General features: G+C 43.0%; 1 protein-coding gene across 2 annotated transcripts in view; it reads left to right on the top strand.

Moving 5' to 3' along the window:
- Positions 1-12,459, top strand: part of CBP20 (CAP-binding protein 20) — a 54,814-nt gene extending 42,355 nt beyond the window's left edge. For both annotated transcript variants that reach the window (XM_087387178.1, XM_087387177.1), the window contains 7 exons: positions 103-241; positions 347-380; positions 510-605; positions 6,169-6,216; positions 6,358-6,443; positions 6,592-6,656; positions 12,323-12,459. In XM_087387178.1, coding sequence (XP_087243304.1) covers positions 103-241; positions 347-380; positions 510-605; positions 6,169-6,216; positions 6,358-6,443; positions 6,592-6,654 — 466 coding nt within the window. In that variant the 3' untranslated portion in view covers positions 6,655-6,656; positions 12,323-12,459. The remainder of the gene's footprint in view (positions 1-102; positions 242-346; positions 381-509; positions 606-6,168; positions 6,217-6,357; positions 6,444-6,591; positions 6,657-12,322) is intronic.
- The last annotated feature ends 3,945 nt before the right edge of the window (positions 12,460-16,404 follow it).

Below are 16,404 nucleotides of genomic sequence, written 5' to 3'. Positions count from 1 at the left end.
TTTGGTGGCTTCCCTTTTTTAAACTTACTTTTGTATTGATGCATCAGAGTGCTTCCCTGGATAATTGTCTTCATCGTTGTTTTTCTTTATGCACATGAACAGGTACTATTCTAGAGAAGACACAGAAGATGCTGTCAAATATATCAGTGGAACCATCCTTGATGAAAGGCCTATTCGTGTGGATTTTGACTGGGGATTTCAAGATGGTCGCCAATGGGGCCGTGGGAAGAGTGGGGGCCAGGCAAGTTCTTTGTATTCGTGCCAAGTTCATTTGGGTGTGGATTCCTATATTTGGAATCGCTGTGTGCAGATGGGGAATGATTTGATAATAATGTTAGTTATGCAGGTTCGTGATGAATATCGAACAGATTATGATCCAGATATCCTTTTAGTCCATTGGAAGTCTTACAACCTTGGGAACTAGATGCTTTCTTTTAATTGAGTGAAGGCTGGGATGGATGGGAAAATGAGCATTTTTTGTGATCTTTTTCCCTTGACTATGGGTTCACGAAGGGGAGGGTATGGAAAGCTGGTGCAACGTGAGTTGGAGTCTCGCAGGCAATTGGTGGACTACACTGGAGGATTAGGAACATACTACAGCCCCTGTAAGTATGGTTAATTCTATTGTTTTGCTTGGCATACCTATGCTTTGAATGTTATTACACAGAAAGGAAAGTATAGGAATGGGCATTTACTTTTTGAGTCCTTTCTCTCGCTCTCCCTCTTTATATGTGTGCGTGTGAGAGAGAGAGAGAGAAAGAAAGAAAGAAAGAAATTTTATTAGAGTCTTTGGAAGACCAATGGGTCTATGAGACTGAAAGAAAACCTGATACAAATCATAGTAAGGGTGGAGCTACTAAAAACGAGCATCATCACCCGTGCTGAATCCTAAGTTAGATCATACATAATCAAATACATCTGGGTGTCAATGAAAAGAAAAAAGATTGGAGCGGAGCGGAATCCTCCTCATGTCATGTTGCCCTGGCTGGTGCATAGCCGGTGATGGGACGCTGGCATCTGTCAAGGGGTGCTGTGCGTCTCGATCTCCTGGAGGAGGCTCGCCAGAGTCACCGTGACTCCCGTGGGACGTATCTCGGGTCTAAACAATGACGGGAGGTCCCCCAGAGTGATCTGTGTGTCCCCTCGATGTCTCGTGTGTCGTGCTACAGTCGTCGGGTCGGGGTCTCTATCACGTCTGCGGCTAGAGAGTGGACGATCAATGTCACTCGATGGAAGAACTCTGTGATCCTGCTCTGAGAGGTGTCTGATGGTGTGGCCAAGCCCCGTCGCCTGAGTAAGTACTCTTTGTGTCGGACCCCCTTGTGAATGAAGGCCGCGGCCCGCGAGACATCTTTGATTTGGGTAGGCAAGGAATCTGGAAAGGAGCCCGGAGCCGTCCTGAAGAGACAGTGGTAGCGACCTCGGATCTCGTAGTACACTGGGCACTTGAAAATAAAATGCTCCTCCGACTCAACCTCCTGACAGTCGCACAATATGCATATGCGATGCTCCCTAGGGATCCCCTCTGCTCTGCCGCTCTCTATGTAGAGGTGGTGTGATGATACCCGAAACGGTCCCATGGAGATCCGTAGTGAGTGAGGCACATGAAGCTCAGTGTATTCCGGTGGTGTAATGAATCCCTTCTCCGAAATACGAAGACAATAATCTCTGTAGAAACTCAGCTTCATTGGAAGCTCCCTCGGCTCCAACCAAGTCTGAAAGGTGTGTAGTTGCAAGAGATCCTCTCGAATGACCTAGTTGGTGTGTGGCCCGATCGGGATGGTTGGTGGGAGAACCGGAGGGGCATCTAAATTGTACTGAAAAGGAGGTATCCTATCGATGTGATACCCTAGTCTCACAAACCATCTGTGAGTCTGTGCATACCAGCATCGCTCATCTCCCTCTACTGCCAACCTCATGAAGGAATCGAGAGCCAACCATGGCAACCTCCGTCTCCCTGATGTGCAGTCCCCATATGATCTAACCCGGTGTAGATATGTGATGGTCTGAAAGGCTGCCTTTAGTTGGAGTGGATACCAAACTCGGCCTGAATGATGTGATGTGGTACAGATGGTTTCCCCCGGATCATCCGTGAGAGCATGAGGATCTGTAGGCGCTCCACGCGTGTCCACTCTATCTCTGACATGTCAGGTTCCCAACAAGGGCTGCCATACATACCGGCTGGTTGGACCAAGGAGTCGAAGAGAAGAGCCTTGGTCCGAGGGTCTTGGAAGTGGGAGTGGAAGCACTGTCTCTCTAGCTGAGCCAGTGAGGCGTATCCCCTACTCAGTCTGGCCTGCATCGCTGGTCTCATCGTGAAGATCGGGCCAGAGAAGATGACCCCCAAGTAAGTGTATGAGGATGCGATCTCAACTGGTGACCCACCAAAAGTGAACTGCTTCCGTTGCATGTTTGCTCAAGAGGTGTTAAAGATTATGACCTTGGTCTTGCCAAGGTTGACCTCCAAATCATGGGATAAACAAAAAGCCTGCAGTGCATCCAAGTGTCGCTAGAGCCCCTCGGGTGTGGACGACAAGAGTGCCACGTCATTTGCATAAAGAAGAATCCAGATGATGATCTCGGCAAGTGAGCAACCAGTCTCTCCGGAAGCCCCCATGAAAGTCTCAAGCTCATCGATGTAGAGGCCAAACAGGGTTGGTGATAAGGGACAACCCTGTTTGACCCCTATTGTACTCAAGATCTCATCTGTCCAACTTGCGCCTGTCCGAACTCGGCTTGAGACTCTCTCATAAAGTGCCATGATTACCTAGATGATCTCCTGATCAAATCCCAGTGTCTATAGGCGTGTGATGAGACGAGCTCCAGGTACTGTGTCAAAGGCTTTGCGGAAATCCACAAAGTAGCAATATACCCTCCCCTTTCGTGATGTGGCCTCCTGAATGACACTCCTGAGTGTGAGTATGTGGTCCATAGTCCCATGGTCTCGCCTGAAACCAGCCTGATCCTCTGCTCTGAGCCCTCTCATCTCTGTGAACAGGCTGACCGACGCATCCAATACTACTGCATAGATCTTGGACATCACATGTCCAATCATGATAGTCCTGTAGTTACTCGGGTCCATGGGATCCCCTGCCTTGTGGATGGGGGTGATGGTGTTGAGTGTCCAAGTGCGGGGGAAGCCAAGGCAAACATCGTCATTGAATAGCTTTGCTAGGATCGGGGCTAACGTGTCAATCCCATATGCGATAAACTTAGTGCATAGCCCCTCGTGATCCTTAGATCGGCCATTGTGCAGTTTCAATGTCATGTCCTTGACTCCCCCTTTGGTGAACAACGTGCAAGTGGTGGGGCGAGGTGTGTGTATGAGATTTGGAGTAGGCTGGTGTGGGACATCATAAAGATGGCGTGCATACGTGTGCCAAACTCTCGTGTCGGTGAGGGGTGGTGGAGACCTACGCTTAAGGAATCTCCGTTAAAAATCCTTAGAGTTGCTACTGTACAAGATGTTCAGCAGCTCCTCCTCATTTCGACGAAGAAATGCCTGCTTCTTCCGACGTACAAGACATCGGTACTTGCGTACTATGTCTAGTGTGTTCGGGAGGTGACATCTGGTTAGGGTTGTCGGCGATAAGCCTTGCACTCCGCATCGTACCAGTTGTTGCAGGGTACAACCCCAAGAGGTGGTGGTCTAGTGGACCGTGTGGTGTGGGGAAAGATTTGGAGGGCAGCCTCGTGGAGTGTGCGACTAATCAGGGCAGCACGGTCGTCTATCAGAGAGAGAGAGAGAGAGAGAGAGAGAGAGAGAGAGAGAGTGAGAGAGATTATCAGCATAAATGTTCGATGATGATTATAGATAGACTGTATTAATGTGTGTGTGTGTGTGTGTCGTTATCGGCTTAAATTTTCTATGATGATTACAGATAGAATAAATTGTATCAAATCCTCAGACTAATCAGGAATATGCTTTTGGTGCTAAGATTTTGGGCTTTGTTAATAATATTATAATCTTTGATAATAGGAAGGCGCTGACTGAAGCAGCAAGAAGAATGTAGTTTGGATGAACATAGGCATTTAAAAGTTGAATCCCTCTTTTGCTTCCAGGTTTCTCATTTCTTTGCAGGGTCTCTTTACTTTATAGGTCGTTGTGTGAATATTTTCTTGGGGGGGTGATGAGCACTCTCTGCTCCTTGATACCAAGCTGCTCCTGTTACCTGTGACCCATTTTATCCCCATATCTTTACTTTTGTTTGTCCATTCACAGTTTTTGGCTCATTAAGCTTATTCAAACATACAGAGATTTAATGGATTAAAAAGGGATATATATCAGTGGTTGGATATCTCAGCCATAAGTGTGCAATTGGAAGCAGCAACTCCAGATCAGCCAGAGGACAACACGGGTGAGAAGGAGGATGCTCCCTTTCCTGAGGTCAGAGAAGATGAGGATCATGTAGCAATTGTCTGCATTGCAATCAGAAGTGTAGGATCTAGATTCTAGAGACTGGTCACTAGGTTTATATTCATAGTCCAAGGTGTCCCCCCTACTCTCAGACTGTGTACAGATGGGGAGCTGACCTATAATTTCCCAACACAGATGCAACTCTCCCTAGGTATTCTGTCAGCCCACCTACTCTCAATGCGGAGTCGATGTGATGAAACATGGAACTGTCCAATAGAGATCCTCAGTGAATGTGGGGAGGGAGATCTAGGACAGCATATGCCCAGAAAAGAGAGTTTAAAAGGCCCAACAGATGGCGGGATCTGTGGGCAGGTGTACGGCCTGCAACAGGGCCTGCAAGTGGCGCGGGCATGCAGCCGCACATGCAGCCTAACTGGACAGGTTGGTTGGGCTGATTACAGCCAGCCAACCAGGCCTGTTTGTGGGCTCGTCAAAAGGGCTGGGCCCTGCATGAAATAATGGGCCAGGAGGCCCTGGTTTTATAGCCCCACAGCTTCTACAAGCATCATTGCTATATCTTTGTAGAAGCCTCTCCCTTGCTTATTTGTTGTTTGAGTTCAGCATGTGTCCCTTGAATTGTGCTTCCATAGCTGCAATATCTTTTCTGAGAGTGGCATTTTTTGTTTTGAGTTCTTCCATGGCCTTGCAAGTCCCTTCCGGAGTCACCTTGTGTCTTTTAATTGAGACACTTCAATCTCCAAAGCGTGTACCTTGTCATGGAGATTATTTTTTCAGATTCCCACTCAGCTTTTTCCTTCTCCCATTCTTCTCTCTTGGCCTTCTCTTTTCTCCATTTTTCTTGTACTTTCCCTCCTTGTTTCTTCACTTCAGCCAGCGTCTTATCCACATGTGCTTTCTGTGTTAGGAGGGCTACATTTCTGGCCTCCAAGCTGTCAATTTTGTCAATCAAGGCTAGGCATATCTTGTTGAGACTGGCGAGGACAGTAGATGTGCCAGCATGGGTTGTTACTACTGAGTACGTTGCCATGGCATTTTCCAATGCTTGCTTGCCCGAAATATCCTCTACACATTCTTGTGTAGGCATTGTGCAAAAGCTCCGTTGCCTTTGTCTATTGGCAGAAGTGCGGAAGTGCAGAAGTAGAGTTTTTCCTCACATTTGTTTGTATGTTTGCAGCCTGGGGTGGTCTTCAAGTAGTCTTCAACTGCATTGGTATCCTCCTCCAGCCTTTCAGTAGTGCATTTGTGCAAAAATGTTGCTGTTCTTGATCTGAAACTTAATCGTCTTGCTGTTCTCTTGCAGGTCCAAGGGTGACTGGAGTTCCTTGATTAGAACGAAGCGCTCAAGGGGTGTGGGAGTGTTTGGGGGCGGGGGGGTAGAGATTGGGCTGGGGATAGAAGGCAGCCCGCGACAGAGGCGTAAGCGGTGTGTGCTAGGCAGGGGCTGGAAATAGCCCCTGACATGCACTTGTTGGTGCCTAGGGGCCGTGGGGGTAGGTGAAAGCAGAGAAAGCCCCCCGCGATGGAGATGCAGGGTGCGGGGGTGTGAAAACAGCCCCGCTACTGTAGCGGGGGGCTTAGGACACCCCGCAGGTGTGCTGTGGGAGGTCGCGACAGACCAGTGGTTAGGTTAAGGGGCCGGGGGGAGCTCGGAGGGGGCTGTGTGAGAGAGAGAGAGAGAGAGAGAGAGAGAGAGAGAGAGAGAGAGAGTTATGGAAAGGATTTAGCTGGATATACAATATTTGTAATGTATGGAAGCTATAGTAATTCCATGTTTTTTTGGCTTTTCCCAGCTGGAACAACACATGGAGGACATGGGAGCTCTTACAAGGGTAGTAGAGGTATCTAATGTAGCTTTGGGGTCCTTGAAAGGTTTCATGGCTGACTAGGAGATAGGATTAAATTTGGTAGACATTCATCTTTAGTTGGCAAGTTTTCTTGTAAGGTTTACATAAACAAATATTTTTAACTTAAAACTTCAGATTCTAGTCGCAAGCGCTCTCGAGGTGATGAGGAATATGGATCCTCTGAACGGTCACGAAGAGATTCAGTTCGAGAATCAAGGCCTGTAAGTCAAGTCTAATGTTCTTGCTTATGTTGTATATTGATTGGAGGTGGTGGCAATATGCATGTTGGTCGAGAATGACACCATTATTGTTTCTTGATAGCTGAATTTTTTCAATTGAAAGTTATGTGCATTTGTATTGTTATCATAGGAAAAGAATCCTCGGTTCAGGGAAAGAGGGGATTCAGATGACGAAGACTCAACAAAGCATTGAAGGTATGCTACTCTTTTATGTGAATGTGAGTTTTAGGTAAATCAATAAAACTTAAGAGTCTGTGCTTTATTTACGTTGCACTTTTGGTACTTAACACCATAATTGTAGATGTCCTTATTCATACTAACCGGAAGAACTGTTTCTGCAAAAGAGCACAAGTTTTTTGAATTTTGGGATGTCCCACAGTTGCACGATCATGATACTCCTATGAAAGTTGGCACCTAGTGTTTGTAGCACCCTTATTAAGTAGATACCATTTGCTATGCTACACTTTTTACACGTTTCATCCACATGGATAATTGCTTTATCTTGGAAATTGTTAACTTTTAATTCTTCAACGGGAACCAATGAAATTATAGAATGATTATTATCAATAGACGTAACCTCCATAGGGCTCTTTTCTTTATAAACTTTTTGAATGTTTGGGTAAAGGCAATCATTGTTCACGTTTGCTCCTCAAGGATCTCTTGGCACTATTTGTGTGGTGCCAAGTTTGACATTTTCTTTGACCTCCACGTTTTCAAAGCCTTTCTTATATGATGAATGGGGTTTTTGAGTCGAAATTGTTTTTTGCTTTCGAAAGCCACATGTCGCTACTTTAAATAAACATGGCTTCCATAGCTCTATTACTTGTATAGGTTTCAAGTACAAGAGGCTTGTTAAGATCAACCACTTTCAATATCGAGGTAGCTATTTCGAACCCTTCAATAAGATGCAAACCTTTTTCAACTTTCTTAGTCTAGTAAAGGGTATTGCCCTTTCCTTTAAGTCGATGTCTGCTAGTCATGGCAACCTTAGCATAATCCTTGACAAATGATTGGTAAAACCCTAAAGACCAAGGTCTATATGGAACTCTTTTAGAGTATTTGGACTCGGGAACTTCAGAATAGCCTTTTTTTTGGATCCATACATGGCCGAGGTACTTGACTTTCTTACAAAAGAAGTTACACTTGGACTTTTTGGCATACAACTTTAGTTACTTGAGCATTCAAAGACTAACTTTAAGTGCCCCAAATGCCATGCTTATCTTAATGAAGATAAGAATATCATCATGGAAGACTACTAAAGACTTACCTAAATACCGTCTATGGACAATGTTGATTAAGGTCTTGAATGTAGTAGGATCATTTCTTATCCTAAAGGGCAATACTCTAAATTAAAAATGAATCTTGCGAGTTTCAAAGTCGATTCTACAAAATGGATCCCAACTTGATGATCCTTAGAACGTAGGCCTATCTTACGAAAATACCGTATAGCTTCTTGTAACAAGCGCATCAATGCAAGGAATTGGATTCTTCTTTTTTGTTGTTGCGTTATTTAGGGCACGATTATCTATACACAATCACATAGAGCCATCTTGATTTTTAACAAAAGGAATTGTGGCAGTAACAAGCGCATCAATGCAAGGAATTGGATTCTTCTTTTTTGTTGTTGCATTATTTAGGGCACGATAATCTATACACAATCACATAGAGCCATCTTGATTTTTAACAAAAGGATTTGTGGCAGCCTAAGGCGAACTAGTGGGCTGAATCTATTGATCGTATGATCCACTGCCCTCTTTGGAGATAAATTATCAGGAAGATCCTCAAGAAAAACACCAATAAATTCATACACAAAAATGAATCTTTTCATTTTTCTTCACAACTAAATGCAAAGAAATTTCACCAATGTAGAAAAATCCACAAATAATTACTTGGAAAATTTCTGTGCTCGACCAAGCGCTCCACTTGCATACAACTGATAAGAGGAGTGTTAAGGTGTATCATGTCACCTGTAAGGCGGGATCACTTGTACATCTTTTTGGAAAGTTGGAGCTTTTGATCCAACTCCTCTGTAGAGTATAGCCTGACCCATAGAGGTACTCCCTACCCAGGATCACATTACTCCTATCAAGATGAATAGTTTGAAATTTAGTATATCTTTACAACCTTAAATGCCCAAATTTATGTTAGTTACAAATTATGTCTCTGACTTTATTGTATCGGCCTTAGCCAATGCAAGTCAGACTTCTTAATGAGTGAGTCATCTAAAAAGTTATGGGTGGCACTATCATCCACTATAACTCCGACTTCTTAACGAGCGAGTCATCTAAAAAGTTATTTGTGGCACTATCATCCACTATAACTTCGACCTGGTTCTCATGAGGAACTCCATATATCTTGACTAGATCATGGGGAGCAAAGGTCGATTGCCACATAGTCAAAAGAAATAAAACAAGCATGTGTGTCTTTGTCACGCCAGACTTCTACTTGCTTGTGAATTTTGAGGAATAGACAAAACTTACACTTTATGAACTGAAGTTATCGTTGACTTATCTTGTCCAAAAGCCTGCATCAGTAAGGAGGACTGGCTGCAAGGATACAGGACCTTGGATCTGCTGTGCTGGTTCAGGACAGGTCTGGGTGGCAGATTGCAGCACAAACAGCCTGGAATATGGACTGCCAGGGTGCAGGCGCTTGTAACCGTGACCTAACCCTGGGTTAAACCGGGGTATAACCAGTTGGTTTGTGGGATACTGCAGGTCCAGTTGGTGCAGCAGCAGGTCAAGTTGGGTGGCAGGGGCTGGTTCTGTTCTACGGGAGATCTCAGTATTGTAATAATCTAGGATCACGGTTTTGTACCCAGCACCTTGGCTGGAAGTTTTGTGCTGTGTTGAGAGCTGTTGTTCCCACCTTTGTGGATAAATAAGGACTGAGTTGTCTCTCTTCTTCTCTCCTATCTGCTCTACCTCTTTGTGAGTGTGTCTAGAGTAATTGGAAAGGGTTTCTGAGATTATTCTGCTGCATCCAGTTTGAGTGAGTCATACCTTGTTTTCTCTGACACAGCCATGGGGCCATGACAAAGGCCACATGGGCTTGGACAGAACTGTGTCAGAGGTAGGAGCCTGGAGTAGAGAAGGCTCTACAAGAGGGCAGCACCTGGAGCAGGTCTGCTGTGTCCAGAAATGTGTAGCATCGGGTCGGCAGAAACTTCTGCGGACAGGTTGGGCTGCTATAGCAGACTGCTGTGGGCAGTCGACTGGGTACCGCCACAGCAGGTTCAGAGAGGCAGGAAGAGGCAGGCCAGTAGGTGCCATGTCCAGAGCCTTTTATAGGATGAACAGGTGCAGGTTGGTTGTCCAGACGGGGCCAGACTGGGTCGGCCCAGTCTGAGATAGCAGACTGACTCGTCAGCCATTCCAGGCACCCCAGGGGGGAAATACTCAGGGTTTTTGGTGTCCTAGATTGCGCTGTCTACACAGCAGAAACACGTACAGAAGGTCCTCACTTCAGGCTGCCATTGCCGCAGCAAGGACTGGCATCACAGCAGCAAGGAGGACTGGCATCAAGGGAGACTTGTGCCTCATCATTAGTTGGATACAGAGGAAGCAAGGAGGTCAAGGATCAAGGAGCAAACAATGCCTCACCATTGGCAGTCCACCGGAGCAGCAAAGAGGTGTGTTTGCGGGGCACCCTACACAGCCCACGGAAGCTCTGGGAGAGCATGCAGGTTGATAGGGTTTTGAAGGTAGGAGATAGGGAGATCTACATCTAGGCAGCACCTTGCTGCTAGATGGTGGCACATTGTGCACACCCTTTGTCCAAGGTTTTGGTCCATCTTTTGAACTTTATATATTCACTGTTTCTATTCATAGTCCAATAATTGTCTAAGCATTTTTTGCGTAGATGCTCATTTGGGAGAGACCAAAATGAAATTGTATAGTCTTCACAAGCAGTTGTACTCCGCATCAGCCACACTGAAGCCTTCCAGAGGCAGCACAGACTGAGGATTGTCAGCTCGCATAGATCTTATGAGTACAATCATCTTTGATTATTATTATACCCAGCATCTTTGTTGGATGTGTTTAGAGTTTTCTCTTTCCTGCTGTACTTTTCTGAGTGTGTGTGTACCTGCTTTGTGAGAGAGATCAATGAGAGTTTGAATACATTTCACTGCGTAGGGTTACAGTTGAGTAGGCCCTTGAACTCTTAACAAAGTAATGGGTCAATGGTTTTATAAGCAAGAAACATACCATTTCGTTGTATACCCTCCTATGGCAGGAAGAAGAGCAGGGTAAGGAATCTTTGGGTTTATGTAGGCTCTTGTAATTTCAATGAGATTGTCTTACTGCAATGTTGTCACCAAGGAGAAAAACTGTTTTCTTCCAGTTTTGGCTTCATCACATTTCTCTGGAGTTTTTAGCATTACTGACATTGATCCACCTCCTTGTCCTAACATTAAATCAATCTTTCTCCAACCATGCATGAAAGTATTGCTAAGCATGAGTTGAAGGTTGTGTTAAAAGGCTTGTGTGCACTGTCAGTACATTCTCTCTTTAGAGATTGGATCTATGATGCTGTGTGTTGTATGTATGGATGCATGTGTGCATTTATGTATGGATTTGTAGATCAATAATTCTGTATCACGTATCAACATGTGCTATGTGTAGCTTGACATAGAAAGACATATAATTAGATTTGTCCACAATTCGGAGTCCCTTTATTTGAGCTGCGTCAAATGTGATGAAAGAATCCTTGCTTTATTGTGGCTTATATTAACAGGGATGGTTGAAGGAGAAACAACAGCTCTTGCTTCCAGTGATACCTCTTGTACAATCTAGGCAAATTTTACTCGCTATTAATGCACGGAACTGCCATTGGATACTAATTCTAGATGAAACGCCTGTCAAAATCTAGAACTGTTTCTAGAAACGTTTCTTGTGAGTCGTGACACTGGTTTTTATCTCTCTCGTATATAAAAAATGGGGTGGAGTCTGCCAAGGATAAGCCCTACCCATGTTGACGTAAATAATGCAGACTAGACTCTTCCAGGGAAGAGTGAAAGGAGGGGTAAAAGGGACTGGGACAAGGGAGGTAGGAGGAGTGCATGAGCTTACTGGGTTGTAGGGATTGCTCGGAGAGATTAAGGGATTGTTTCAATACAACCTGCTGCAAGCGAGGGGATGCATGTGAGAGGACCAACGAACAGACACATAATTTTTTGGGTTGACAACACAAAAGGCTTATTTTTCTTTGACACAGCTATCGCCCATGTCCTTTGGCTCAGCAGTACATTGGCATCACTGCAAAGAAGGCTTTACAGAGGTTCACTCTGATGAATGAAGTTTGCTACGAAAAGGTAATGGATGTGGCTGGAAAGCACCAAGTTAGTTTTTATGCACTCTAGGAAGGAGATTGCCAAGACTGAAGGCACGTTCGAGACACAGCTCTTGCAAGTGATATGATTGGGGGAGATATTATAAACAGAAACAAACTCAATGAAGAACAATGAATTGCGAGACTTGCTTCCTTAGGCTGCATGGGTATCCTGTTCTATATCCCTCAATGCGATCGATGCCATTTTAAATCTTTGAAGAACATCAAGAACATTTTGTAAGGTTTCGTGTGATGTGCCTGGTCTGGTCCAGGACAGCAGGAAGGACATCAGCCTTTTATGACGTGCTAAAAGTTTATTTTTTTACTCCATATCTGGGTGATAGGTCTGCAGTTATGGGGTAGTCACCATTGACCTAGCACTCACTTGGGACTTTGGCTCTCTCCTCTCCTCCCCCATTGCTTCTGCTACTTTACAAATAAAATGTAGTATATGCAGACATTGTTTATCCCCCACCCCCTTTTTCTCATCTAAGGTTTGAAATGATACTTCTTGATTCTTGATGTTGCAGGCTGTGCAAACTTGTATAAGGATTTGAATTCCTACCTTGTCATACTTGTGAGCTTTATTACAATGGAGAACCACACAGGATTGCAAGTTCTACTGTCAGCGATGCACGTTATGGGTAAAGAAATGTATCGATGAAGGTAATTGGAAGCAGAATAGAACCAGCTTCAACTCCTAATAATATAGCTATTTGGCTTTTGGAGTTTTAAAGAATTTGTGTAAGACGAGTGAACCTTTTAGTAAATCAAGTAGTTTGATACTTTTGCTCTTTGTAAAAGCATTATTCTGCTTCATTTTCTAAATAAATGAAGTACTGCGACATCGTTAGTCATTATGGTGCTACAGAACTGTTCCTCTTTACTTAGTTACAGTATACTAGTTTCTGGGCTAACGGATCAAGTGTCAGTAACCAAAACATCATGTTTAGAGGCAAAATGCAATTTAAATGGATAAGGATGAATTCGGAGACTATTGTGCCAATGGATTAGCTGCGGATTGGATTATGTTGTGTTTAAAGTCCCTTGTTGGGTCTTCACAATTGGTCTTTCATGAGATTGTAGGCAGTACCTATTACCTCTGATGCAAATGGAGCCAAGGGCAGGTTTGAAGCTAACTTTTTGGGGAATCACCCACACGAGTATCATTTTGAAATTTACTTTCAAACCTAATGTAAGGGGTCACCAAAGCAATGGTTTATGGTGAGCTCTAAAAGTTGACGCCGCCATGGTGCACCTCTTAAAATAGGACAAGCCAAAAGTAGTCGTTTGTATTCTATGTAATGCAAAACCCTGGTCTTGAAAACATGTAAGTATGAAGGATGGATTCTGTGATGGGATGAAAACTTGTTGAGTGATTTCTTCGCTGTATCTTAAAGCTACTGGAGAGAGCTAAAGACCTAAAGGGATCATGTAAATTTTTGCGAGGCATCCTTCTTCATGTGTATTAGCTGCAGCTTCGTTTTAAAATCATTATTTGTCAAATGCAGTCAAACGTGGATAAATTATCGGACGGAATTACAATCTTCTTGTCAGGTTGTAGGAAAACTTAAGCAACAAAAAGACATTTACATGAATTGTGATCTTGGGTACAAAATCTTGTTCAACTTGGAATTCAAGTCTCTTAAAGGGAACACATACAAGATAGGTCTTGCCTTAGATCATTTCAGGCAAGAATTTTCTAGTGGAAGATAATAAGTAGGGAACAAAGGGTACGAAAGCTATGTAAAGAAGATGGTTGTTGAAGATGAAAATTAGGTAACATTCATTATATGAGCCCATGTTTTCTAGGTTGCATTTTAATAATTGCTTCGATTCCATGATGCTGATGGGCTTTGTTAAGTGACTTATATTGGATATTCCAATATGAAATTCCCTTCTTAAAGCCATTGATGAGGATATAGTGCTATAACATGATTATGCCCAATTAATTTGGATTCCTTGTCCTCTATAAGGTAGCCAATCATGTAATGAAGCCCTTCTTGGAATGCTCCTCCAAGTATTATTTGCATCCACCACACTCGCGATGCATGTGTCTACATTACATTGTGTTGGGAGGATGTATGCAAGAGTATGGATGCGAGGTTGAATGAAGTACTTGTTTGTATGTGTGCCTTAAAGGACTAGTTAGCCAAACTTCACATCGATGTTGAACTATCTCTGGTGGCTCAACTTAAAAATATAAACAAGATGACAAATTTGGTTTGGGGTAATGTTCTTATGTATGAGATTAATGTATCTAGATTTGGCTCTTTTTTTAAAAATATGTGAGATTTCTTTGAAGGCTAAATTTTATGTATGTTTCATGTCATGAATTTAAATTTCATTGTTGCTTTTATATGTGCTGGTTGTTTTTTGTTTTTTGGGGGGGGGGGGGGGACTTCAAATTAGATTAGTGTATCTAGATTTGGCTCTTTCTTTAAAAATATGTGAGATTTCTTTGAAGGCTAAATTTTATGTATGTTTCATGTCATGAATTTAAATTTCATTGTTGCTTTTATATGTGTTGGTTGTTTTTTGTTTGGGGGGTGGGGGGGGGGACTACAAATTATACAAGGTAAGGTATTGTAAATAGAGAGAGAGAGAGAGAGAGAGAGAGAGAGAGAGAGAGAGAGAGCACATTTGTAAGCATGTTGAAGTTGAGATTGCTTTTAATTTTGAGGCTTGTCTTTAGAGGGAAGAGAAGGTAGCTTGAAAGAAAACGGAGAAAAAGCATTAGAGCAAAAAGAAGAAATCCAAAGAGAAAAATTGAGTCGAAATTTGATGGGCATTTGAAGGTAGATCGTATTGTACACGGTACTCTTATGGTGTAGTTATGCCTTTGCATGTGTGTGTGTCTATATATAAATACATGCCTTGCATGCTTGCATATATATGTACGTATGGACTTTGGGCTTGGATATTTTTGCAATCACTTTGCATACATGTATGATAAGTGGGCATGTTATGGCCAATGGGTCATTGTTTACTTGGATGTAGCTATTTTTGGTGAGGTTCAAGGACTTTTCTGCATAGAGGTATCTTGCATGACCCCATAACTTATGCATTGCTTAACATAATTCGGCAAACTTTGTCTTCAAGTTGTAGTACACATTCCAAACTTGAACATGAGAGCATAAAATTATGGAATAAGGATTTGGAACGAGACCGTTAAAGCATTACAAGTGCTATGTTGCATGTGAAGCATGCATCCTGAAGATTATAGGATATAGTAATTTATTCAAAATCATCGAAATTTTATTCTATACATACATGCAACCAAGTAATCATTCAAAAGCACACTTTATGAGCTTCTCCTCAACCCACGGACACACCTAAATGAGAACATTAGTCATGGGTTAACGGGCCTCCAATGTTGTGCTAAAGTGATGCATACCCATTTGAAGGCATGCTCCATAACTTTTTTTTGATTTGTTAAAAATCAAAATGGATTGAAAATTTGTAATCGAAATTAGTGAAACTACTGCATGGTGGTATTAAAACATTGATAGTTGTTGGTATTGGTATCTAGATTTACCCTAAAATGGAAGAAGTTGAAAAAGTGCAATTTGTGCATGTGAAAAAATATTTTAATAAATTCAACACGATTTATAATTTTGAATTGTTTCTTTTTCCATGCACTTGCTTACTATATGACTTATAAGCATGCCAAAGATCATTGCATTTAATAATACATAGCATCGAATCTGATAGTGTGTCCTTTAGTCTATTTGTGCTTTAAAGCATTTAAGGCCACATTGCACTTATTTGGGATATCTAATTGTGCTGACGTGTATCGTCGGAGGGAGGAAAACCGGCGGCTAAAATTTTGCTACTCTCGTAAATTTTGAATTTTCACATCTCCCGCTCATCAAATCTTGAAAGATTAAGTACCCGCAATATCCCCGTCTTGCAAATGCCCTACGACTTGCACACATCTCGACGTGACCTTGCGTAGACTTTGGTTTGCCATTGTCTTCTTTCGGGTAAGTTGTCTTCTAATCTTTGCTTGCCTCACAAGCTAGCTTCTCTCTATTTTGGTTTGGCATTATCGTCTTTGATTGATCATCGCCATGGTAACATACAACTCGCCATAGCTTACAAGAGAAGCAAACAGAGGTTGCGAGATAGAAAAGCTGAAAAGCTTGGTCAAGGCACAAGGAATAGAAGACTCCTTGCAGAGCAGAAGCAGGAAGCAGTTCCAGATGCACGCATTCGATCATTGCCATTAGAGCGAAGAAAACAAGCAGTGATGTCATGATTGGTGGTAGCATTTGAGAAAGCAACATCAGGCCATTCAGGTAAATACCAGTCTTGAGTTGTCACAAGATTTAGCCTGCACTTTAAAGTTCATAGAGTGACAACCCTACCAACACCTCGTATTTTCGTGCCAAAATGTCACCACTATTGCAATGATTTCTACACTAAGGCTATCTATCCTTTTCTTGCGTTCGGTTGAAGCCATAGACTACTCGGATCGGGATGATCAAGCATTGCTTCCACTCTTCTTGCATCTCTCGAGAGTTTCTTTAAATAACAAGGACATTTGTAGAAAGCAGAGGGGATGCAAGATGTTTGAAGAGCATATCATACACATGCTTGATACAACGCA

Source organism: Dipteris shenzhenensis, chromosome 16 (genome assembly GCF_047967505.1).
Source record: "Dipteris shenzhenensis isolate YYH24624 ecotype China chromosome 16, Dip_SZ_1.0, whole genome shotgun sequence".
NCBI lineage: Eukaryota > Viridiplantae > Streptophyta > Polypodiopsida > Gleicheniales > Dipteridaceae > Dipteris > Dipteris shenzhenensis.
The sequence above is the reverse complement of the archived record's forward strand: the minus strand, read 5'-3'. Positions and strand labels throughout refer to the sequence as shown.